The 25,282-nt window shown below is 37.4% G+C and overlaps 1 protein-coding gene across 4 annotated transcripts in view; it reads right to left on the bottom strand.

The window, feature by feature from the left end:
- The window catches only part of tln2 (talin 2), a 133,179-nt gene that overhangs the window by 43,548 nt on the left and 64,349 nt on the right, over nucleotides 1-25,282 (bottom strand). For all 4 annotated transcript variants that reach the window (XM_015378935.1, XM_015378938.1, XM_015378937.1 and 1 more), the window contains exons 10-28: nucleotides 23,878-24,033; nucleotides 19,191-19,292; nucleotides 19,010-19,086; nucleotides 15,170-15,353; nucleotides 14,827-14,940; nucleotides 14,506-14,614; nucleotides 13,773-13,981; nucleotides 13,430-13,528; nucleotides 11,550-11,717; nucleotides 11,046-11,340; nucleotides 8,776-8,942; nucleotides 8,082-8,210; nucleotides 5,564-5,677; nucleotides 5,335-5,448; nucleotides 5,113-5,247; nucleotides 4,813-4,941; nucleotides 3,658-3,760; nucleotides 2,802-3,010; nucleotides 2,253-2,372 (exon numbers count right to left, since the gene is read on the bottom strand). In XM_015378935.1, coding sequence (XP_015234421.1) covers nucleotides 2,253-2,372; nucleotides 2,802-3,010; nucleotides 3,658-3,760; nucleotides 4,813-4,941; nucleotides 5,113-5,247; nucleotides 5,335-5,448; nucleotides 5,564-5,677; nucleotides 8,082-8,210; nucleotides 8,776-8,942; nucleotides 11,046-11,340; nucleotides 11,550-11,717; nucleotides 13,430-13,528; nucleotides 13,773-13,981; nucleotides 14,506-14,614; nucleotides 14,827-14,940; nucleotides 15,170-15,353; nucleotides 19,010-19,086; nucleotides 19,191-19,292; nucleotides 23,878-24,033 — 2,733 coding nt within the window. The remainder of the gene's footprint in view (nucleotides 1-2,252; nucleotides 2,373-2,801; nucleotides 3,011-3,657; nucleotides 3,761-4,812; nucleotides 4,942-5,112; nucleotides 5,248-5,334; nucleotides 5,449-5,563; nucleotides 5,678-8,081; nucleotides 8,211-8,775; nucleotides 8,943-11,045; nucleotides 11,341-11,549; nucleotides 11,718-13,429; nucleotides 13,529-13,772; nucleotides 13,982-14,505; nucleotides 14,615-14,826; nucleotides 14,941-15,169; nucleotides 15,354-19,009; nucleotides 19,087-19,190; nucleotides 19,293-23,877; nucleotides 24,034-25,282) is intronic.

Genomic DNA, 25,282 nt, shown 5'->3' with positions numbered 1-25,282 from the left:
AATCTTTATGAACTGACTGCACAGACAATGTTTTGAGGTGGACTTTATCACTTAAAAACATTAAGACTATTATCTATACATTTATCACAGCAAATATAGCAAAGCCACGCTCCACCACTGAACACAGGAGCAGCAGAAGCATCAGATGCAACTACTATACACACTTTACTGGAACATAGAAATGTAGTGAGCGATATACTGTAGAAAATTGCCGTAATCACTTGCTCATGTCATGATCTTGGAGATGATGTTTCGCTTAATTATTCATTTCATTCACCTGTCTAACTCTGCCTGGTTTCTCATCATTGCTCATCTGATCCAACTGCCCCTGCCTCTTTTTAATTTGCTTGCTCCCAGTCATCAGCACCAGATTCTTGTTCTCTTGAGCTAGTGGTGAGAGTGTTTTTAGGGTTCCTTGGTCTTTCTGATTTCATGATCCTGACCTGTTCTGCCTCTCAATCACTGAGCTTGCCTGTTCCCATCTGATCTAAACAGTGAGAGTGTTCATCTGACAGTTTCTGATTATCTGATCCTAGACTGTTCTACTTCTCAATCACTGAGAATGCCCGTTCTCATCTGAACGGTTTGCCTGAACTGTCTTTGGACTCCTGGACCTCTGAGCCTTCCTATTCTGATCTGTTTGCCCTACCTGGCTTCAGACACCTGGAGCTCTGAGCCTGCCTGTTCCTGTTCTGATCTGTTTGCCTAACCTGACTTCAGACTCCTGCATGTTCTCTGGGGCTGCAGCATCTGTTGGCAGCCCACCGGCTGGAATCAACCTTGTTCTCTGGGCACAGACTGAACTGTTACTCTCCTGTAGAGGTTCCAGCCTTTGATGCCATAGCCGCTGCTACTGCAGATCCACAGTCCCTATTTAAAATAAATGCTTTCTGAGTAATCACTGTCTATCTGGCCTTGAATACTGGGTCCTCTGTTCTGAGCCATGTCAGCTGCCCCACCTGGAGTGAAAGCATGTTATCATTTGGACAGAAGGTACCCAGGGATATTTTGGAATGGGCCTCTGCTTGTGTGTCCACGCTGAGGGGGGTCTTTTTTCCTGGTATGGACACATTAGGGGCTACTTTTCTTTGAACCTATGGTGTATATATAGCAGCAATATCAGGTAATCATGTTCCATAATCTAGTTTCTCTTGCTTGAAGATTACGCTCTCAGCTAAGAGAGTAAGCAAGCTACAATCTCGGTCTTTCAGTCCTTCTTGTCTCAGATGGTGTCCAGAAAGGTGAAGGGTTGCTTTGTAGTTCAAAACCTTTGTTTAAAATGTGTTTTCCCATTCTGATTGCAGCCAACCACTGAGATTAACATGATTCCAGTTTAGGACATGTGAGATTGGATATATTTGTAAGTTATTTTGCAATGTAGGCACAATAATTATTCTGTGTGTGAGGTATGGAGAAAATCAAACATGTTTGATTTTCAGTCGACCGTCGTGGGCAACATGCTCAGAGGGCATGCGCAAACAGGTATTCTTCTTCTTCCTCTCAGATGAAAACACAAAAAAATATAAAGCTAGTGAGCTTTATATTCCTCTTCTACTTGTTTATCTTCCAGATAGACGAAGTCCGAGTAGCGCCATCTCACTGCGGAGCTGAGTCCAACGCGGTTTTTAGACGTACCATGAGAGCAGGTAGTTCGTACATACATCGTGATCTGTGCATTCACACTGTATTACAAAACCCTGCAGTTTCATTGTACAGTGTGAGCTGTAGCTGCGTGCAATAATTAAAAAATAATCAATTATTGCACGCAATAACAGTGTATGCCCGGCTTAATAGCCTTGGAAAGATGCTCTGCATAAACCATGTTGAGATTCTATTGCGTATCACCGGGGGCTTTCTCAGCACTTTAGCACAGTCACATGTTTATCAACAAAATGCCACATAGTGATGCAGTAATTAATGTAAAATGAGCTCTACCACATTATTGAGTGCATCTACACCACAGTAAATAGTAACAAGTTTTGGAAGGCTCACTCATCAGAGCATGTGCTGGCTCTTGGAAACTAAATTCTATATCTGAAACAAAACACTACATTACTTCCCATCTATCAAGGCTGCATTTACTCGATTCTTGTATGCACCTCCTGAACGTACAAGAAACTTCTACCAATTTTTCCTTTCACTCAACTCAATAAATGTGCTTGCAGATGTTTTCTTGGGCAAAATCCTTTTTTTTATGGAAAAGATGAAATAGAATAAATATTTATAGTATTAAAATCTTGACCAGGACTCACACAGTCTACCAGTAGCTTCTTGCTTGCTTCTCCAATGCTCCTGAGGGCCATATCAACATCTTTCTGGCCTGGTAGGCAGTTAACACAGTTATTCAGGGAGTGTGACACAGCTTTGGCTACCTGGAAAAAAAAAAAGAAACACAACATCTGTGAATAGACTGCCATTACCCAGTCTAACAGTGTGCTACATAATAAAGCCCAAAAGCAAAGCATCGCTATAATGGGAAACAGGGAATATATCTGAAATTCAAATTTAGCTCAAAGCTCTGTCACTAATTTTTGCTGCTGTCAAAGATTTATGCTAAACAATATGTTTATCTCCTCAAGGTCTGTGGGAAAATGAATGGTTTTATCCCTAAGGGAGGGATGTCAGGCAACAAAAGACTCAGCGGAGAGAAAATAGTAACGCTTAGAGGAGATGATTGTTATGGAAAACCAGAAATGTTTACAAATCAGCAGCATATGGGAGAAAGGGACTGAAAAGAACAATGTAATTATTGTGGGACACTGATATTGCATTTGGGAATAAATTACAGGGACCTGTGCTACCTGTGCCAGTCTCTGCTGACTCTCAGCATCCCCTGGATGAACCAGAGCCTGATGTGCCTCGTGGATCAGCATGGCAGAGCCTTCCATCACATACTGAGCTGAGTCCAACATGGCAGCTGCAGCCTGAGGCTCCTTGGTGCTGGCTGCCACACCTCTGGCTGCTTGAGCCAATGTCCTTAAAGCCTGGGCTGTTTCTCGAGCAGCAACACCTGCAATAAAAATAAATAAGTCATCCACAATTTAAAAGAATGTAGCAAAGACAGACAGCAGATAGCTGTGTATCTCTTCTTTCTTATATCCAACAATATTTCTTAAATTAATGCAGTGTTCGTTGTGAAAAACAGTCCGATCTCAGTTTTAGCGGTTATTGCAGCAGTGTTCAATAAATCAACTGAAACATACTATGACTGAACTGTGATACTAAAATGCATTCATTGCTTAAATTAATGAGGATCTATGCTAAATATGCCCCCCACGTAGGAAGTGCTCTTAAATTATTACACATAGAGCTAAAAAAGCATCAAATTGCATTAACCAGCAGAGTGGAGCCATTTGCTGATGAAATTTTAAATCAGTAAAAAAAGAGATTAATGAGCACCAAGCAGCACCCTAAGCCACAGTGTGAAATAGTGCTTGGAGACGTTTATTGTTGGAAATGCTGTTCCAAATCTATTGCTTCACTTAAAATCAGATATAACAGAAACAACTTTGATGGATTCCAAAATATTCTGTTAAAAACAATGAAAAAAAAAAACCATACACTATTAGCAATTTATTTGCTGTAATATATCAGTCTGCTGTGGTGACATGGGAAAGAACAGTCAAAGCATTTTGGATCTATTCAGAAGAGTGTTACCTGTGTAATGCTCATTGCCTTGTGCAGCACAGGTAAGCAGCTGGGCCATGGAGGAGCCGACAGCCTTTGATGTACTTCCCAAATCCTGAGCACACTTTTCCAACTGTGAGAATGATGCAGTGTGTTATTAGTTCAATACTCTCTTTCAGCTTGTAGATTATGCAACTTTAAATCATAAACAAACCATTCAATGGTCTTAATGACATTTTCAGGGATTAAAATTTGTAAACTTTATGTTTAAACCTGGCATGTTTCGCAGTAAAATCCATGGTGGCCGGCATTTGAATATCAAGGGCTAAACTGCCTTTGTTTGGCAATATGCAACATTTTTCTCATGTGTATCAGCCAATAAGCTGCCTGCTTGAAGCATGCACATTGCTACTAATGCAGATCATGCACAAATGAAATCTCCATCAGAGTATTCATTTCTCCATGTGTGTATTTCTTTCTGTGAGGATTTTTTGGTCAAATTAGTAGTTCTTGTGCACGTTTTTTATATTTTGTGGCAACAAATTAGTATTTTGTGCATACAAATCAGTATGTATGAAATACATATGCCCCATCTCTATTTCCATCTGCATTCTGATCAGATATACAAAGTGATCACCAACCATCACCTAATTTTCCCTTTTATTCAGTATTTATTGAGATATATTGCAAAGAAACAAACAAAAAAAATAATACACCTATCCATTCATTGAGGAAAATGGATCTACTACTATTGTGGATGAGGTATGGTCAGCTGTCTCTTGCAATAGTATTTACCTGCCTAAACATTAACATGTTTATTGACTTAATCTGATTTATTGATTGTATGGTATGATAATTATAAATGATAAATGACTTAAAGTTGTGCATAATTCGTAAACAAAAGACAACATTGCTTCTATAAATGTTTTTAATTGAAAACCTGACAAGTGTGGTATGCATTTGTATTCTGTCCCCCTTAATTATATACTTCTAAAAGAATCCTGTGCAACAAATCAAAGTTACCAAATTTGTAAAATATACACAGACGTCCATTTTTTCATGTTATTGTAAATAAAACAGTTTTTAAAGTCATAAGAACTTTGTTAAAGCCAAAATTGATAGAAAGCCCTGTTTTCCCAGTGCCACAATTCTTGAAATGGGCACAGTAAGTCCCTAAATACTGACCGTTTCTCCTGGAAGAGGTTTGAGCTGGCCATCAATCACAGACCTCTTTGCATCCTGGAGCTCACTCTTTAGCGTCTGTACTGTCTTAAGGGCAGAATCAATCTCCAAAGGGCCGCAAGCTTCGTGGGCCTTTAGATAACATCCAAGCAAAACTGTTACTCAATGTCGGTTATGCAGAATAGATGGAATGCAAAGCTATAGGCAGCTGACATTACAAAATGGAGTTTAATTTAAACACAAGAGCCAGCAAATACTCTGTCAGTCAGATGAATCTTGCTATCTTTTTCATTGTTACGATACCTTCTGCATGGCCGTCCTGAGCTCTGCCAGACAGGTTGCTAAATTCTTGGCACACTGCCCCAGTTGCATAGCAGCAGCCTGTTCGGCCACTGTCGGTACAGCAGACTTTGCAGAGGCAACCATCTTACTTCCAGGCTGAGGTGTAACGATAGAAATATAAAACTCAAATTATAAGACAAAGGTTACAGAAGGTCATTGACAATTTCATGGTCACATGCCTACCTGCAAAAAGCTTTGGCTGGCCATAATGAGGGCTAGCTGAGGGCCAAGCTCCTCTGGCTGGGCCTGGCTGCTTCTCATTCCTTGCACCAGCTGGGGAATACTGTCTGCTACTGCCTGGAATCAAAATATTAATTCTGAATTATTATTATGTTCCACTAAAATTACTTTTAAAAAGTCATATAAAAGAACGTATCAAAATGTGTGCATAAGAAAGACTGTACTACTGTACCTTGCAGCTGTGTACTAGCTGCTGGTGTGAAGCAGTATTTTTGTTGGAAGCAGCAGCATTTTGAGCAGCTGCTATGGTCTGAGTCGCTGCAGCCGCTGCCTGCTTAGCAGCTATCTGTTTATAAAACATAAAAAGTAAGAGAATTTAGTCTAAAACAAAAAGGGGTGCTTGGCAAAGAGGAACACTCATGTATAACCGTTAATTTAATGATATACAGCTGTGTTCTGGCTCAGAGTTCTAATAACAGAGAGAGGTGTCCCTGACTAAAAACTTGTGAGAGAGAAGAGGAAAAGATTTTCATATAAATTGTTCACTATAGTCTTCCTTAATTTAGTTATTATACTGTACATATATGTACATATATATACCGGTATTAAAATGTGCCTATAGGGTGACCTGGTCAAATGACAAAAAAAATGTCAGCGATTAAGAAACTTTCAATAAAATTTTAATTTGAAAACCTATTTGCTCTGATCCACAAAGGTACGTATCTAAAAATTAGAGTTTCTCTTAAGTAAATACACCCCTAATTTAAGTTGGATAAATGCCCCTTAACAAGTTGAAGAGAAACCGCACACTATTAGACTGGGTATCCCCCTCTCATCTAATAAGAAATTATAAAGCCAATTTCACTGGTTGATTTTAAGAAATAATCAAAGATTTTTAACAGATATGATATGGATTCATTGTAATTTTTTATGTCAGCCTGACCTATCGGATCAAAAAATAGCCAACATGTTGATGATTTTGCATTGAAAAAACTCTGTTGTGTCCAAATACTAAGCACATGACCTCAACTAACACATCTGTCAAAAAAAGGATTACAAAGTTTAACATCAGCATGTTCTGGAAGGGTGTAAAAAAAAAGGAGGAAGTTGCCCCAAAATAGAAGCTCAATAAGTTTCACAGAAACATGAAGCTGCACACAGACAATCCAAATCCTTTCTGGTTTTGAAGTTTTGGGGACAGCAAAAACAGGGAGTAAGCTTATTCATCACAATAATAACAATTAAGTTTACAGGAGTCAACGTCAAGGTTTTAAAGCTAAGAACACTGTATCCATTACCATGGATATGGGTGAAATCATCAGGCTGAATCAATCCCACAGCCTTAACTCTGGGTTCCTGAGCAAAACCCTTAACCCCCCGACTGCTCCCTGGGAGCCCCACAATGGCAGCCCACTGCTCTTCAAGGGGATTGGTTAAATGCAGAGATAAATTCCTCCAATGTGAGATCAATAAAGTTCAATTTTTATTATTAGGCATCTGGAATGTTCTCAGTTCAAACCATATTACAAACGTATAGATTATAAAAATGCCTTTGCCTGGAAACTAGTTCAAATTCTTAATATGAAAAGGGGTATTTTACCCAGAACTACACTAGAAGTTTATTTATAACTATAAAAAAGTGTGTATTTACTGTAATTAGCAAAAAAAAAAAGCTTTTATGCCATTATTACAGGGGAAATAATTTGTTTGAGTCAATATATTTAAACTTGAATCTTTGTAGATAGAAGATTATGGATCATTATAGGTCCCTGTATGGAGAGATTCTAGATCTTAAACAATACATAAAATCTTTCACAGTGAATTAATTTAAACTTTATTTAAGTTATTTGGTATAAACTTAACAACCTAAAAGAAGTTCAATTGCAACATTAAAAGCCCAGTCTGGTCATGACATCTACCTTGATGATGAGTGACAAAACAAATCTGACCAGCCTTAAAAAGCTGGTCAGATTTGATAGGGAAAATTTAGATAAGAAAAAAAAAAAAAAATCAGACATTTACAGAATACTAAATGTCAAGAAAGTGAGCTTATTGACAAATAAGTAAGGCAGCATTGGTACCATGAGGGAGTCCAGTAGTGGTGAAAGTACACTGAAAGGTGCTGCTTATGTTATTGTGGTTAATATTTCATACAGAAGAAAAGATCTAGACACAACAATGACTGCGACTGAGGGAAATTTATTTTGTCTTGACATTGCAAAACGGAGGGCTCTGGAGTTGCCTAAATGTTTCAGAGATAATTGTTACAAGCACACTCTGAGATTAATAACATTGTTTTAGACTGGCTTACATGCAGCTGTGATGGAGGTTACCATTAGCACCATTACTGTAACCATCCGATGCAAGGAGTCAGGCTGAGATTCCTGTCTGATAGGAGGCTGATCCCAGCCCCAGGGTAATGAATAGTTTATGTGCCCGGGGAAATTGAACACTGGACTCTCTAACGCAAAGGGTTGGTCGTCTTCAGGGGGCAAACTGATATTGAGGGCTAAACACAGATCTTTATACAGATAGTTCCTTCACAGTATTAAAGGGATTTATATCTCTCTGTGGTGATAAAAAGACATATCAGAAAAAGGTGACCTTCCTTTGAATTTCATATCACAGCGATAGGAAATATCCCTCTGTCTTAATTAAAAGGAAAAATGGTAACAATTTATTGCGTGATTTCAGGTTTAACAGCTTGGAAGTTAACAGGAAGAAAAAAAATAAATCCTCTGGTAACTCACCTCCAGTCGGTTGACTAGTTTTTTCTTTATGGCGTTTTGAGCTGCGGCATTAGTGGCAACTCGTAGTCCCTCAGCTGCCTCCCTCAGTCTCTGCTGCTGGTCCTCATTCTCTGGGTAAGCAGCTGCTCCCTGATGGGCAGATATACCCAGACAATTATGTATATATGTGAAAATAAACAAAAGCTGTAGCAATGCATGCTGTAGATACAGAAAATAATGAGTATCTAGATCTTTGAAATATTAAGCTTAATAACTCTGCCCTGCCTGTGTTGTATGACAAATGCAAAGAAACATTTAACTCTGTCTCCTTTCAGTTTCCAAGGAAACCGTCAGTGCCAGATCCTCTCTTGCTCTTTGATAATGGCAGTGATGTGGTGATTAATATGCCACAGATTAAAAACATCTTAACAAGCTACACGCCGCACTTCTGTTGCATGGGTATTTCTCATAGATAATGCCCTGCTCGACAGTGCCAGGGGCTCATTAAGAGACACATGCTGCATAGTTTCATACTGGATGTAGAATCAGATGGTAGATATTAGCATAAGGAAGTAGAAAGACTTTCATTAGTGATGTTTAAAAGTGAAGTTCAAGGCCATATTTCTTATCATTAACTAAGGGAAAATGACAGAAAGCATAAAACGTACATGAAGCAGCATCCAACTTTTTGATTGGCTTAAGGTAAATGTGTCACCTTTGCAGCCTCCACCATTCGAGCAGTGGCATCTGCCAGCAGTTTGGCGGCAGCAAGAAGCTTCTTGGAGTTGTCAACATCAACCTCTGCCTCAGCATCTGACCTCATGGCATTGACCAAGTCTGAGGTAGCTTGGGCCAGCACACGAGCTTGACGGACCATCTCACCTGTTTAGACCAAAAAGCAAAGTTTATATCAGTATACTGTGACCCCCGAAAAAATACATGAAGCAGCAGATTGTGGATTATTATGGCTGCAGCTGGGACATACTTTACAGACATTTGTATAAAGGAAACAATTCTTTATTAAAACACATAAAAACAACATCATTCAAATGTACAAGTTGGTAAGTAGCATTCACACTTGTGCTAAACTTTAAGATGAAAAAAAAAATGCAGCTTTTAGTTAATAATACTGAAGAGACAGCAGTCTTTCAGGTATAACTATATGGGGCTTTACCTGGAGATACACTAACACTGTTACTACAAAATATTTAGTGAAAACCACTGGTAACTTTCTGCTGTAAAGTTCAGGTCTCAACCATCAAAGCAGATAGATCATGCTGACTTGTTTCTGCATTACAGCTCAGTTGATACAGTTCAACGCCTGCTGCAGGCAGAGCATGAGGTTAGCTATGGGTTGGCAGGCACAGCAGAAACAAACAGAGGATAAACTGAATTGAAATTGAATTAAAAGTCCGAACTGGGTGTATGGTGTCTCTTCTAACCACAATTTTTTTGCCTTTAGTAAAGGCAATTGAAGCTTAAATTACAACACAGATGCCAACCTTTAAAAAAACTGAAAATTACAAAGAATCAGGATTTGACTAACAACAACATGGTAGCTACAAGATGAAGTGAATGACAGAAGCATTAAAATGAAATAAGCCAAAATACACTTGATAGAAACAATAAAAGCTGATAATTATAGCAATGACAATCTATACAAATATTATATTTTCATTTGTCTAAACTGTAAAATTCTGAATACTTGACATACTTAAAATTTAAGGCAGTTTATTAAAAGAAAAAAAACAACATTTATCAGTATCATAAACTTATCTGGTAAATTTTTTATTTTTTGGATCACTTGAACCTGATAAATTGTTGTGGTATATTATTCTCAACAAAGTCTTATTTTAGAAATCTAAAATCTCTTAATATCTAAGATTTTCATGTTTATATCAGGGCTTATACTGGCCATTGGGCATACAGGGCATACTGTATGCCCGGGCGGCCAACGTCCATTTGTGGGCTGGCCCAAGGCTATCATAATGTAATAAAAAATGTATTTATCAATCAATATTCAATATATTATTATATATTAAATATTTTATTATCTTAACAAAGAATAATTTAATTAAATGATTTGAGAGTGATTTATATCTCTATTATGGTCTTTACAATACCACAATTTGATGTCGATTTTATATGTTTGACTAAGTATTTTATTTAAAATAACTGATCAGTGGATAAAATCAGTTCCTCAATATTTAAGCAGCCTTTCTACCAAATCTTTTTTTAATGCTTGAGTGTTTTCTTTCACTATATATTTATTTTTGAAATTCTGTGTGTCTCCCCATAAAATATGCTGTTGCTAACCATAATGGGCCGCCATGGCCCAAAATGCCCAGGCCATTTTTTTTAACCTGGCTTACCCTGGTTTACATCATTTTCACCTTTATGTCCTGCAGTGGAAAGTTTCTATTGACTCAAACTAATGTGCAGAAAAAGAAATGTATGGGATGAATGCAACACCTCCCCACATGTTTGCCATTAAAAGTTAAGTTTCCTAAATTCCACCACATGCTCTTAATTATTCATTCTATAAATCTCAGTAGATTTCAAAGTGCTCTACAACTAATGTATGTAATCATATGAAATCTAACTTTTCTCTGCATTGAATGCATACCTTGTGTTTGGAATATTTTTTTAAGCAAACTGAAGAAAAATGTTTGTCTCTTCAGACAAGTGCTAGAGTCATATGTTTCCTGTTACCTTCCAGAGGCTCTGTATTGCTGATTAAGACCAGACTGAGAACTCTGTATAGGCTTTGGATGAAATGTCTACTACGACCCCTCAGGAATTAGACTCACTTAAAAAAATCCACTGAAAAACTACAACCTGAGCTTTGAACATGGACTTTTTCAGGACCATTTGGAGATAATATCTAGTCCCACTGCATATTCAAAACATAGCAGAACAGGTAAACTCAAGACAGGTGTCTGTAGGGATCAACTCATTTCTGTCAGAACAGCTGCTGCCACTCACCCGCATCACCCATGGAAGTGAAAATATTTTCAGTCACATTCATAATCGTGTCTGTGGCTTGGTCATAGCGTCCGATGGGCTCCCCGCAGCTGGCATAGTGGCGGACGTGTTGCAGCAGGTCGCTGAGGGCCTGGCTCACCACACCAGCTGCTGCTGCGACCTGTTTCAGCAACTCGCCGTCGTTGCTAGCTGAGCGGCAAGCTTTGACGCAGGTCTCCACGGATCGGTCCACCAGCTTCCCAGCCTCGACAAGCTGTTCCTGACAAACTGGGGAGCTGATGGTGGGGCTCACCACCTGTACAACACACAAAGGATGACAGCAGCTAAGACAAATCAAGACATTTTACTATTAAGCAGAAATCTACAGTTATTTTTCCATCATTTAGAAATGCTAGTTAGGTACACCTTTCAAAGACCTTTCAAACATTATCATTTTGCATCAGTTGCAAATTCAAATCCCCATCTGTCTGTAAGTCACGAGAGCAGAAAATTCAAAGTGTGTACCTTGGTGCAGGCAACCAGTTGGGAGGTAGACAGGGCACACTGGGTGGCAGCTGCAATCACTCGGTTCTGCAGTACAGTGTCCTCGGCCACCTGGGCCACATTCTTGGCCTTCAGGACTAACATAGCAGCTGCATTGGCCACCGCTTTGGCCAGATTCATCAGGGTGTCCTGCAACATATTAATCAGTGTCCTTCACAGAAACAGAACACAGCTGTGGACGTGTGACTGAAGAGAGGCGGAGAGTAAATGCTCGCAGTCCATTTTGTTCAAACTGATATAATGTGACTAGTACATGACAAATGTAAAAGGAGCAACAAGACTTCAAACAGCAAGGACCAGGGTATGTGAATATTAAGTCATAATGACATGATCAAATATAGGTGCATAGTTAAATATTCATAGAGATTTGACGGGAGTGTTGGCCTAGTGGCTAGAACAGTGCACTTGAGCTCTGAGAAGGTCCCCAAAGCCGGCAATCTGGGTTCCTGAGCAAGATCCTTACCCCAACACTGCTCCCCAAAGGGATGGGTTAAATGCAGAGGTGATTTCTCTAGTGTGGGATTAAAAAAGTTCAATTACTTATCTATTTTTTTTCTATAAATTAAATATTCACTGACACTGATTGGTGGATGGCTGATTGGCAGTTTAGAAATACAACCTTTTACAGGTCAAAAAATGCATTATACCAAAGCAATAACAGTTTGATCTACAGTTAGCTACTTTATCAATGTAGTAAATGGTAAATGGCATGTACTTATATAGCGCCTTTTTTCAAGTCAGGAGACTTGACCAAAGCGCTTCACACTACATTCATTCACCCATTCACGCACACACTCACACACTGATTGTGGCAAGCTACATTGTAGCCACAGCTGCCCTGGGGCTCACTGTCAGATGCAGGGCTGCCGTACACTGGCGCCACCGGGGCCTCTGACCACCATCAATAGACAATGCAGGTGAAGTGTCTTGCCCAAGGACACAACGACACTGAAAGTCAGAGCCGGGGCTTGAACCGTCAATCCTTTGATTTCAGGGCAAACCCCTACATCCAACGCCACTGTTGCCCTCAGTATTGAAATGTATGTTGTACAGTTAATACTGCTGTACAGAGAACAGCAGAGTAGCTCTGTTTTTCTTTTTTGTTTTCAGCCTCAGCCTTTCATAAAAATAAAATGCTGGGATAGTTTGGAAATCTTGGAATTAAACAGTTTTGTCTGTTTTTTAAGAGGTTGTAAACAGTATTTGTAAGATTTACTTAGCTGTAGTATAAAAGTGGCACATCACTGATGGATTGTTGGAAAAATAATTACATTCCCTGAGTGGATGAAAGCCAACAAACTAAGGGCATGTAGGATGTATGAGCCCGGGTTTTCAAATTATTCGGCAGATTAAAATGTTTTTTTTTTAATCATCTATACAAATCTATACAAATATCAGGATTGGCCAAAAAACTCAGAATGGTTAATCTCCATTATCAAGGACTGGGGGAAAAAAAAGCAAATAGTCTTTTTTCATTAATTATTTATTATTATTTTAAGATACAGGGAAATATTTGTTTCCTTTCCTCTTAATATATAAGAAAACATTTAAACTGAGGTCAGTTTAGTGCAGACACTAATTTCTATGTCAGATACTGTACATAAAGAAGCATCCTGGCTGTATAGATCAGCTCATTATTTCAGGGTTAAAACACTGTATGGTCTTTCTCCTCTAAAAGCTCTCAATCTGATGCTTTGTTTGAAAGTGGCAGGCAGACAATAAAGCCTGAGGTAATTACATAAGAGTGTATTGACATTTTTAAAGGGGGCCTGAGAATATGGGTGTGTGTCTTCCTGTTTGGCTGCCACAGCCATAGAAACAGTGAGTGGGAGGCATCCAACCTGGAACTTCTCATCAGTCTCGCCCTCCCCCATGTGACGGAGCAGGTCCCCGCTGGCTTGTCCAATGCTTCCTGCTGCAGTCAGCACCGTCTGTCTCGGCTGCACAAGGGTGACATCAGCACATTCATTACACGCGGCTGGCGAGTTTCCACAGAAAACACTCCAGCATGATCTAAATCAGTATCAAACCTCCCTACCTGGCAAAAAAACCTTTAGTAGTAGAGTTTCAGTGGTAACATTTTAAAATTAGCATCCAGTTCAGCATTTTGTATTTCTGTACATTCTGGGGATTGCATCTGACAATGAGATCCCAAACCACCGTAGTAATCACTGTGTGCCTCACCTCGCCAGTCGCAGGCTCCACGGACCTGAGCAGATCTGACACGGCTCCTGCCAGCATCCTGGCAGCGCCCATGAGCTTATGTCCACCTCCCGCCTCATCTTCCATTAGTGCTGCGAGTAACTTGATGCCCTTGGACATTTCGGTGAGGTTTGAGGAGATGGTGGTGATGGCACAGCCCACTGCTGTGTAGTCGGTCTCTGTTGGCTCACCTGCAGAGGATAGACGGCCAAAATAACAGCCTAAACCAACCAACGTCTCGGCTGTGCATCTCAATTTACTGCTGCAGCATTGATTCAGCCACGCCATGGGGTGGCTCGCGTGTCATTTGCTTTAACAAACACATCAGAGTCATGATTAGAGCCTGTCTGAAAGGGCTAAGCTGATATAAGAACATTGATGAAACAAGTGGCTGTGAAGAAGGAAAACTCTAAGTGAAACCAAACGGAAGGCAAGGTTAGTCTAAAACTGAACTGGCATTATATCTAACTAGAAGGGGCAGCTGGAAGAGAAATGCTCAGTGCAGATGGTTCAAGATTTATATATTAGGCGAAACAAAAATATCTATAAATAACACAAAGACAGTAATTTATCAGCACTGGTGTGAAAAGCATCCAATAGTGAATTGTCATTCTGGTAAAAACATTTTCCTTTATCAAGTTTAAACAATATAATATTAGAAATAAAGTAATATTAATTAAATGCAGCTCCATTAAATATTTTCTTGAGAACTCACCTGCTGTGAGATTGACCACAGAGGCTGTTCCAGCAGTAATGGCATCCACCTGAGAATGGATTTCATGTTTTGATTCATCCACTTTGTTCCGAACCCAAACCCTGGAGGCCTTTAGGAGGAAAAAATTAGAGTTTTATATTCATCACAGCAGGACATTTTTAAATGCACTGGTTGAAGTCCAAGGCTAGCAAACAAAATATGGTTGCAAGCAGCATGCATGTTTACAGTCTGCTTTAAAAACCAATAATTTTTAAAAATGGGATAGAAAGTAAGTACATATTTGCTGTATCTACCTTATATACATGGTACAGTATAACTCACCAAGTCATGGCCCAGTGGAGGCAGATTATCTACTTGTCCCAGGTCCACCTGTGCCTGCTGGACAGCCTTCATGCTGCTGTTAATGGTTCCCATTAAAGCCTGCTGAGCTAGACTCTGATGGCAGACATGCAAAAAGATAAAACCAATTTTGCAAACTAAAATAGGTTTATTGTGCATCTTTCAGAAAAGCATTGCTAAATAAGTGACCTTAATAGCTTAAAGAAATCACACCTAGACAAAAAGCATGGCAATACGAGTGTAATTTGCATTTTCAAGATTACGTAGATTTTATTTCTTTGTGACTTAGAGAATAAAGCACATTGAGCTGTATTATCCTACTCACCAGTGGAGGCATGTGTCCTCTGTGCATCTGTCCAGTGGTAATTTGCTGCTGGGCAGAAGGCATTGTGCCCACACTGTAGTTATCAGGGCCACCAATAGAGCCAGACCGTATAATGCCAGGAAGGGCCACTGACCCGTGCTCCACACGACCAACCCTATTATACTGCTGTTGCAAAATTGTGGATCTATAAATAAATTTGAGAAAATGTAATTAATGGCAATTTTATGCACAAAAATCTAATTAAAATTGACTGCAAAAAGGTTAAACCTGCAAGCAAAGGTAGCAGTTATCCTTGGCCTTTGTTATTTTTGTCAAAATTGATTTTTTTTTACTACTGCTTTTCATATTAACAGAATTTCTAAGTTTTAAGATTTTGCTTTTGTTCTGCACTTTATTGTTTCATATGTAATCATATTTTGCTTGCTGGTTCCCTGTATTTTCCAGGAGCCATTTCCTCAAGATAACTGCAGTTATCCTCACAGCTGCACAGTGTTTCTAATCGACCACCCTCTGATCACCCTATAAATGCCACCAGTGTTTTTCCTCGTGATGCTCTTATGATTCACTGTTGTTACTTTCCCCTGAGCATTTGTTTTTGTAATTTTTGGATTCCCTTTCAAGTATTTCTATTTTAGGTTTTAAGTTTGTTTAAACCTGCTTTCCTCCTTCTGGCCCTGCTCTAAATCGTTTCCTGACTGTTTTAACTGAATGCTAAGAATTACTTAATTGTGAATTATAAGACCAACACAAAGTAGAGTACTCTTCTGATACAGAGAAAAGCAAGAGCATAATGATGCTTCCACCACCATGTTTAGATAAGGTTGGTATATATGTACAGTGTAACAGTTTTACTATACTATCAGCTTAATAGGACACCTTTTTCTAAATGTTTGCTCATATTTATACGGCTGCAAGCAGTCAGATTTGTGGCTAATAACTGGTGTATCTACAGATTGTCCTATCTATGCTGAGTTTGTCTTCATTGATTGATTTACATGAAAATCAAATGAAATACAAAGGAATTTGTAGTTTTGTTAAATTTGAAAACGTTGAAAGGGAACTAAATACTTCTGTAGTCAATGGCATTTATTACCTGAAAACCAATACATATGCTAATTTTTATGTTAATAGTATTACAGAGATTAATGTAGATCTTTCGAAAGAAATCATATAATTGTAATTACAGCATAACAATGGTCCCATGCCAACATCCTCGCAGTGAGCAGGCCTCGACAGAGAAAAACAAAAACAAAACAAAATTGGATTTCACGTCCAACTCAGCATATGCTCTTGACTCCATTGGTTAATTACAGCTTGTTTTGAAATACATCAATTATGTCTTTGCAATGGAAACACCAAAATAAATCAGCTGGCCCATGCACACTGGAAATATGGCACAATAATTTATCATTAGTTTTAGCAGGAGCCTTACACATTTCCACTGACTATACATGTTTCAAACTACACTTCCAATTTACACTCCATTCCTATTGGGGACTATAGAATAAATAGCCATATAGAGCTATTTTGATCCCCTATTTCATGAATGTCCTCTTCCTGCCTCCTTTCTACACCATCCTTGATCTGTGGCCGTGAAATTAATCTTACGTGGATGTCTCCATTGTTTATGTGTCTATACTTCCAGATGGTAGTAGAAAGGACTGCAGCGAGATATAGTAAGAGGAGACTTTCCACAGTATTGATACGAACAGGATATACAGGTGTATAATTTGGGGGGCTCTCTTTGGGATCCTTTATTGCACATTGGCAACACCTATTGTTGTTGTTTAGAAATGTAGCTACGAACACACAATAATCTTACAGAGATATGAATATGTTTCACTCATTGCATCTAACTGATGCTTAGAAGAAAGGGCATCTCTATTTGAGAAATTACTATTGCCTGAAATATCCCACTAATCATGTGACGTCCCAATCTACTCAGATGTAAGAGTCTAAATGATGAGTTTACAGTTGAATTGGACAGATGAGGTGACCTTGTAGAGATACATTAGATATGACATTTTTCAGCAGTGAAATCCTGTGAGGCTTAATTAATCAACACTCCTTGAGTGAATGAAGGCTCAGCCAGCAGCTTTAATCGCAAAAGTCCACAGTTTTCAAGACTCAAATTCCAAAAGATCTGAGCTTTGCTTTATACATTTTGAAACCCTCAAATGGCAAATTTCCAACCCTCACTATGAAACAGTGGCAGATATGCTTATTTATGACAGCTATTCAAAATTAAACCTACCAAAGAGTGGATGAATGGATGGATATATAGTTCGTAGAAGAATAGACAAGTGGATGTTGGATATACAGGCGGATGGACAGATGTACAGATTGAAGAACATAATATAGGAAAGGATAGGAAATACAGTCTTGAAATAATAACCATCAAATACACCTTTTTTAAATTTATAAATGCTTAGTACACTTCCAAAACAATTAAAACACATTTTGGAGGATGTAGCCCTTCTTTCTAACAATCTGGCTGACATGATTAGTCCTCCAAAAATCTGAGTCTAGACCAGGAAACAGAGATATTGTTTAACACACCTTTCTGCAGCTACTCTACTGTTACCCGCTCTTTACCCCATTCAGACAGTGTCTCCTTCCAACATAGAATTAATTTAGAAAATAACCTTAGAGGAGTAAATCATAACAATTTCATTAAAATGAGTAGGACTCAAATTAAGCAAAAAAAATGATAATTAAAATGCGTCTCTCCTCAAAGAGTTAGTTGATGACTGATTTGTGATATTTAAATTCATTTATATAGTCTTACCTTAAATTGTTTTATGCATATGAGGCAATGACTAGTTCTTCAAATTTTGACATTCTTCTAACCTTTAACCGTTAGTTACCCCCACCCATATTTTTGAGCACCAAAACCACTTGTCTCTATTTTGTATTCTGTACTCTATTTTAAAAAAATCAGTTTTCAGATTTCCAATCTAATATACTGTATTGGAGGATTTTAACACTAATGCCAACAATGAAGGGGAGGTAATTTAAATGAAGTCTTTAATGCTATCTTAGATTTAATTGGCTTCTTTCAAAATGTGCATAGCCTAATGCATTCCCTTCTCATTGTGTTATTTCGGCTGCCACTGTTGCTGCCTACATACTCAGTATCAGGGATTGCTGCAGAGTTAACGACACAATGCAAGCAAATCTCTTTTGTCACTACATGCTAATTGAGTTTAGCAGTATTTAGAAAAGCCTAAAGGAGTAAAAAGAACAAGACAAAAACCAAGATAAAAGCAGAATGTACAACATATATAATTATATACAGTATATTACAATTCAATGGTATTGACAAAATATTACAAAGGTATTACAAAGAATAAAAGCAGTTGTCATGAACTGAGAAATGTTAGACAAGATATTTGTTTATGTTTTACTAATATTTTTTTCAACTGCCTTTTTAGCACTATTTGTATAACTGAAACTGTTGCAGCTTAGATTAGAGCTATTATCTGGCTCAGAAGCTAGAAGTGAAAAACACTGGTATAAGAAAAAGGTCTTAAGATTTGCTTTCTGCTTCTTATCTTTGAAGTGATTTTGATATTTTGTCAATTCTATGATAATTTTATTTCCCTTAACTGTAAGTCAAGGCTAGTTAAGTACAAAATTGTAAAAAATGAACACTTAAACAACATATAAAGAATTATCTTAAAATTTAAAGTGCTGCTTTTGTGTTGAATCTGACTTATCTTACCCCCTAAAAGATTTGAATCTATCTGTAAGGTTTAATAGCATCATCACTTTTGTGCTGTACTAATAAATCAGTGCTGTCAACACTTTACTGCAGAGTACTATATAAATGCTACTCACTTCTTAGGGGAAACGGATTCCTCCAGCATTGTGGATTCTTCGTCCCCCTCGAGGCCAAATCGATCTTTACTCTGCTTCTGTATTGAGAGGATATTAGTAAACACTGCTGATTATTTGGATAGACTCTTAAATGCAAAGTATATTGCATTATTTTAATTCACTATTATTTTTATCCACTTACCTTTTTAAGAATGATGTCAATGTATCCTGCAATAAGCTGGGATATCTGTTCTCCTTCTGTTGTCTGGACTGAGTAGTAACTCTCCTGATATTCTCCAAAATCCTTGTTTAAAACAAGATAAAACAGTTTGTTTAAGCTACAGGGTGCTGTCATCTGGCTAGATGCAAAAAGGTTTAGCTTTAACTAGAGGGAGGGAGTGAGGCAATGTGTGCTGAGATGAGAAAATGCATCACAGAGGGTGAGGTTCGTAAATAAATCTGGCAGGACTTTCATCATTTTTAACTATCAAGGAATGAGACTATGTTCTGTTGAGCATTCCATTTCTCCAAAGAGCCAATTTCATATAAGAGATGTGGTGAATCGGAGAAGTGTCTACTTCAAAGTATTTCCAAAAAAACCCAGAGTGAGTATTTTTCATCAAAATGCCTACTGGCAAAAATACCTTATGAGATTTTATTTTTTTCAATGTGTATTTTTTGTTAGCCTGACCTTTTAATAAAATACACCCTCCAGCTCACAGTTACTTGATCTAAATTTCACTAATTTTCCTCTTAATTCTTTTTTTAACTCAAGGATAATAGTTGGCAACTACTACTGTGCTGTCTTGGTAGGGTGATAACGCAATTATAATATGCACAAAAACATACGGTAAGCAAAAAGCAGGGAGACTGAGTACTGAACCATGAGTGAATTAAATTTATATATGTTTTTGTTTATTTATCCACGTATACCAATAGGAGCTGTAATCTGAATTTTGTTGTTCTGCCTCAATTTATCTACATTAAAGTTCAAAGGGAATATTTTTCTAAGAATATATAGTTACGTTGATATAAAATTCACACCTGAACTTAGAGACCAGGTAAATACGTTTGCAAATGCAAAGAAATCAAAACGAATAGCGTTATAAATCCATAATAAAGCTATTATTGATTTATAGACCATGACTTAATAAAGTCCAGGGGAAATTAATTTAACACACCTCATAAAATGTATTTATTAGTAATGAAATAGGAAAATTATTTTGTAATAATAGCTTTAGTTCTTTCTGTATAGAGAAACTTGTGACTCAGGTGTAACTATTTTAAACAGAGTAAAACATTTTTTTGGATGAAATTATAATTTGAATATAATTTAAACCACAGTGGGTAAATATGGGTGCATCAGCAGCAAAGCAGACAGGTTAATGAAAGCCTAGAGCTGCTTGAGGGTAAAACACATTATTTGAAGAACTATTTTTCTTTACAAAGTGTCGTCTACTGTAAAATGTTCTGAGAGTCTTTTCTACAAACTCTGATCTTTAGATCTTTCGATACATTTTCAAATGCATTAAAGTTCAGTGTCTCACAGAATAATCCCTGCAGCTTATCTACTTTTTCTAAACCCAGTGGCAAATTTCCATTTATGTATGTTTGCGATCCTTCTATGAAAAAATCCACCCTTGTTTCAGATTTAAAAAAATAATATCCTAGTAATTTTGTTAATTAAGATTTCCCTTGCTTACATAATTTTGTAGCACATCCTTTAATTGTATCACAAATTTGGTGCCGCAATGTCATATAAAGAATTAAAGTTTAGCTTCTGTTAAGCCGAATACATGCTACCAGAGAGTGATTGAGTTCTGTAACAATCTAAACAAACTTCAAAATGCTTTTCAGCAGTGAAGTGTTGTGCAGTAAGAAAGCATATATTGCAAATAAGCTATTGCGACTGACAGATTTTTTTTTTATATATATAAAACACTGCATCTGCTGAATCTAGGTCTTTCTAAAGCAGCCAACATTGGAAAAACATTATTTTATTTGATTATTGTTATGTCTCTTTTATAATTAAATCTTAGAAGTGGTGCCTTGTCATGGTCTCTGGATCATTTATAGGTTAAACAATATATCTGTAATTTATGCCCTTTGTTAAATAATACAGTTAAAATGCATTTGAAAGATTACATTAGCTTACTCTTGCAAATAATTAGACATAAATGGTGGACAGCTAACTGCCAAAGACTACTTTGTCTTATTTTGCATCAAAGTTTAGTTAAATTAAATTGTTTATTTTTCTATGGATTCTCAAAATAAGGTATATATTTTACACAATAGAAACCTCTAAATATATTAATATGTATCATACTATATTTGTGATTAAAATTACAATATTTAGTTATCAATTTATTATTTTGTTAATGTACAGGAACTAGTCACAGAAAGAATAAGCTGCTAGAATTTACCTGAACTATATTTCAACAAGTTATCAAATGAAAAACAGACCTTTGACTTGTGCATAGGCAAACAGAATGTTTTAGCAGAACCCACTCAGGCCCAAGTTTATCTTTTTTAATCCATTTTTTTCTTTAAAGTGTTTTGTATGTCTTTCTTTTTTTCTAGCTTGCTTGTACATTTCATTTTTCATTGCATTTGTCTGTTTGGAGATCACCCTGCTCACATTTTTTTACACCAACAGTCTGCTGTTAGCTTTTAGTAGCTCCGCTGTGCCGCCTCTCACCAAGCCACCCAATATCCCACTCAATCAGAGAAGGAGGAGAAGTGGGACTTGCCCTGGCATCAGGCATTACAACTGGAAGAGAAGGTGGGCTATAGACCTATTATTGTGTCCATCAACATATGAAGTTGCGTCCCTTCCCAGGAAAGTGGTTATTTTGGCATTTGCTCTGTATTGGAGAGGCTATAGAGAGAGCAATTAATTATTCTGAGACTTGGGTTAGAGAGCAGTGAGAAGAGAGGAAGGAGGTGCTGCTCAGTTTACAAATTATTGAACTTGGGAGTTTTTATACAACACAAATGTCCACTATTGTTATATTCTCATCAAGGACTGAATTCTGCACAATCAATGACTTGATGCAAGCGATTAGATAGAAAATTATAACAAATCTGTCTGTATTATTTAATCGAAATGATTCTGTGAAGTGCCTTGAGATGACATGTGTATTTGGTGAATAGGCACAATATAAATAAGCTTATTCTTTCTATTTTATTCTTTTAAAAACACAAATCTCAAAAACAACCAAAAGACATTTAGATAAGAGAATTAAGTGAAGATCTGGAGTATCAGGAGCTGATAAAAGATTTAGATTTATTGATTTTCTGCATTATTTGGAGTTCTGAATTTCTCTTTTAGCTTAGAATACATGTTGTTATTTTGAAAGGGAAAATTAACTTCAGTGCTGAAACCTGAGTCCTCCCCCACTGTTTAACAAAACAAAAAAAACAACATAAAAATTACCTTAAACAGAGGGGGATGACTCAGGTTTCAGCTCTCCTAGAGCTATAAATGCAGCGTTAGAGTTGATTCCCTCCCACTATCACCTCAATCCTCATCACCATGCAGGTGGTCAAAACGTTGTGCCTGTTAAGGCAGGCCAACAACCACCTTAACGACTCCCCCTTACAAAGTGGTGGAAATGTTTTTGGTTCAATTTGCATGTTTTCTAAGCCATAACAACGCTTTTGTTGGGTTACTTTATAAGCCTGGAACTCAACTAGAATTAAGAAAGCTTTCTGGATGGGAAGCAAAACATCTTCAAAACTTAGGAAACAAAATCCAGTGGATTGTTTTTTTTTTTAAACTTTTTTTGGAACCTTTCAGTAATGAACTGGGTACGTTGCATTTCTAAACATTACATTTCTAAGTTCAGCAAACATGGACATTGTGACACCTCCTCAGTCTTATCCAGCCTCAGGGTCAGAAAAAAACCTAAAGTAAATTAAATCCAGGTTGAATAAGAGTTACAGTAATAAGTTTGAGTTGGCTCTGGGTTTTTCTTTCAGCCAGCCCATCATTGTTTCTCATGACTCTATCTTTCTCTGACTGAACAGCAAGCAGCATGGTCCCTAAACCTTGATGTCAGCAGGTTGTGATCAAGGAAAAATAGAATAGAAAAATAAAATAATTTTGAAAACAAATACACAAATATACAACATTACCGACATGCACTAAGATGACAAAGTGTTTTTTTTCTTAGTTTAAAAAGTACAAATTTTATAAACTACTAAAATGAGAACAAAGGAAAAGCCTTCCTTTTTTAGAAGCAATATTTTGACTTTTATTAAGATGCTTCTATATACAGCAATTTATGATCATTAACATTGCATTTGGACAAGTTACAAAAATTGCTGGATTATCATGAAGATGGTATATGACTAAATCAGCACAAGCTTTTCATTATGAAGACCTTTTCAAATGTCTTAGTCAAAGTGGGACAAGACTTTTGAAAAGCTCTAGAAAAAGGTTACATTTTTAAAGCTTTCTGATGCCGCTGTAGGTATTGCACAAGAGACCAAAGAAGGTCTCTTGTGCAATACCTACAGTATGTGTTGAGAAACCTTTTCAGGGGCACGAATTAGGTCAAAATGAGACAATTTTAATAGGCAACGAGAAAGGGCAAGCCTGCCTTTCTTAACACAGACAGATTTCAAAGAGTTGATTGGCTTTCTACCCATTATTAGTACGTTTTCAATGCATCCTTTAACTTTTTTCACATAATTCTACAAGAAATTTCTTTTTCAGTTTTCTTTTTTTTAATTAGTTTAGTTATTACTAAAATGGGTGTGAATGTAATGACAATGGATGAGTTGCAAATATATTTAAAGAAAATAAAACATGGTTAGATACTAATTTTCCCTGTTCTATAACATTAGGAGCAGTCTAAAAATAGAAGAAAAGAGTTGCACTGTACCAAAGTGAAGCTCTTAGGGGAGGCTGCCCATCTCTTGACTGTTGTTAGAGGCCATTCCTGCACCACATCCTTGGTTTTCTCATCCACTCTCATGACTGACTCTTTCGTTATCCCCAGCAGCCTTGGGACCAGCTTGTTTTTACCCTTCATCTTTTCCTATCAGAAAGGAAAACATCAGACCCAAAAAAATAAATAAATCAGGGCTAAACACCTACACAGATGATTCATGCATACTAAAAATGCTAAATTCTGGTGCCTTTTATTTACTGCTATAATACAGATGTGACTCAAACAGCTGAAGGGGTGTGGCGGGGGCAGCAATGAAGTGGCCCAAATGGCTCTGGCTTGTTTAACTGCTGCTTTATTGAATAAGGTCTCCAAAGGTTTAAGTCACTGTCAGCACAGCAGCATGGAGTCTCCACCAGCTTCGCTGCCCACTGATAATCTATTACAGCTCACTTTGGACACTGTGCGTTTACTTGGCTGCCCTTCAGGGGTGGAGGGGATAAAAAATAAATTAGCAGTGTGTGGAGAAGCGGAGGTAGACCTAAGTTATTCTTCACACACACATATACACAAAGTCAAACTCTTGTTTATTTTATCCCAGGGTCAAATCTTTAGACAGTAGCACAAACCCAGAACAAGTCTTATTTGGAGAGCCCTTACTCAAGGGCAGAAGATAACATTGTTCCATATTTCTGCAAGCCCTGATTGTTTCAGGTTCTATTATCTAAACGTCACAATTTTCATGGCTGCATTCAAACAGATCCTTTCTAATTTTAAGTGTAGAGATGATTTATTGTGTCATTTAAATTAACATGCCTGAGCAAGAAAATGCAATCAAGGCATTATAGCATACACACCGGCACACATGACTGCAGCAAACCTATAACTGAGTAGATGCAATTGCTTTAATTAACTGTAATCTTTTTTTCTTTGTGTTTATGTGTTTATAGCAATACAAAGCTTTCAGGCACAAAAACCTGCAGTGATTAAAGACTTAGGGATGAGAAATGGTGGGTTAAAAAAACACGATCCACCAACGCCAGGTCTGCGCTTTTCCTTTTGCAAACATCAACAGTGGAGTGCAGAGGGAGTAAATTATTTAGCAGAGTCTTGAATCTCCATCACTGCTTCTCTCTTTCGAACGTAAGGATTGAATGTACTTTCATGTTAACTTGATGAAATTAAAAATTTTCATCTAAACCCTGACAGCTTGAACTAGTTGGCCAAAAATGTCACGTATTATGCAGTTTTTCTTTTTTTCTTTCTTTTTTTTTTTTTTTTTTTTTACAAATATTTAACAAATATGGTAGAAAATGGGAGTGTTATCAGGGGACTTAAACAACATAAGCTTGTGGAAATTTGTTACTACTTATAAGCTTTCCATTTAAGGTGATAACAG

Source organism: Cyprinodon variegatus, unplaced genomic scaffold (assembly GCF_000732505.1).
Source record: "Cyprinodon variegatus isolate N-32 unplaced genomic scaffold, C_variegatus-1.0 Scaffold182, whole genome shotgun sequence".
NCBI lineage: Eukaryota > Metazoa > Chordata > Actinopteri > Cyprinodontiformes > Cyprinodontidae > Cyprinodon > Cyprinodon variegatus.
The sequence above is the reverse complement of the archived record's forward strand: the minus strand, read 5'-3'. Positions and strand labels throughout refer to the sequence as shown.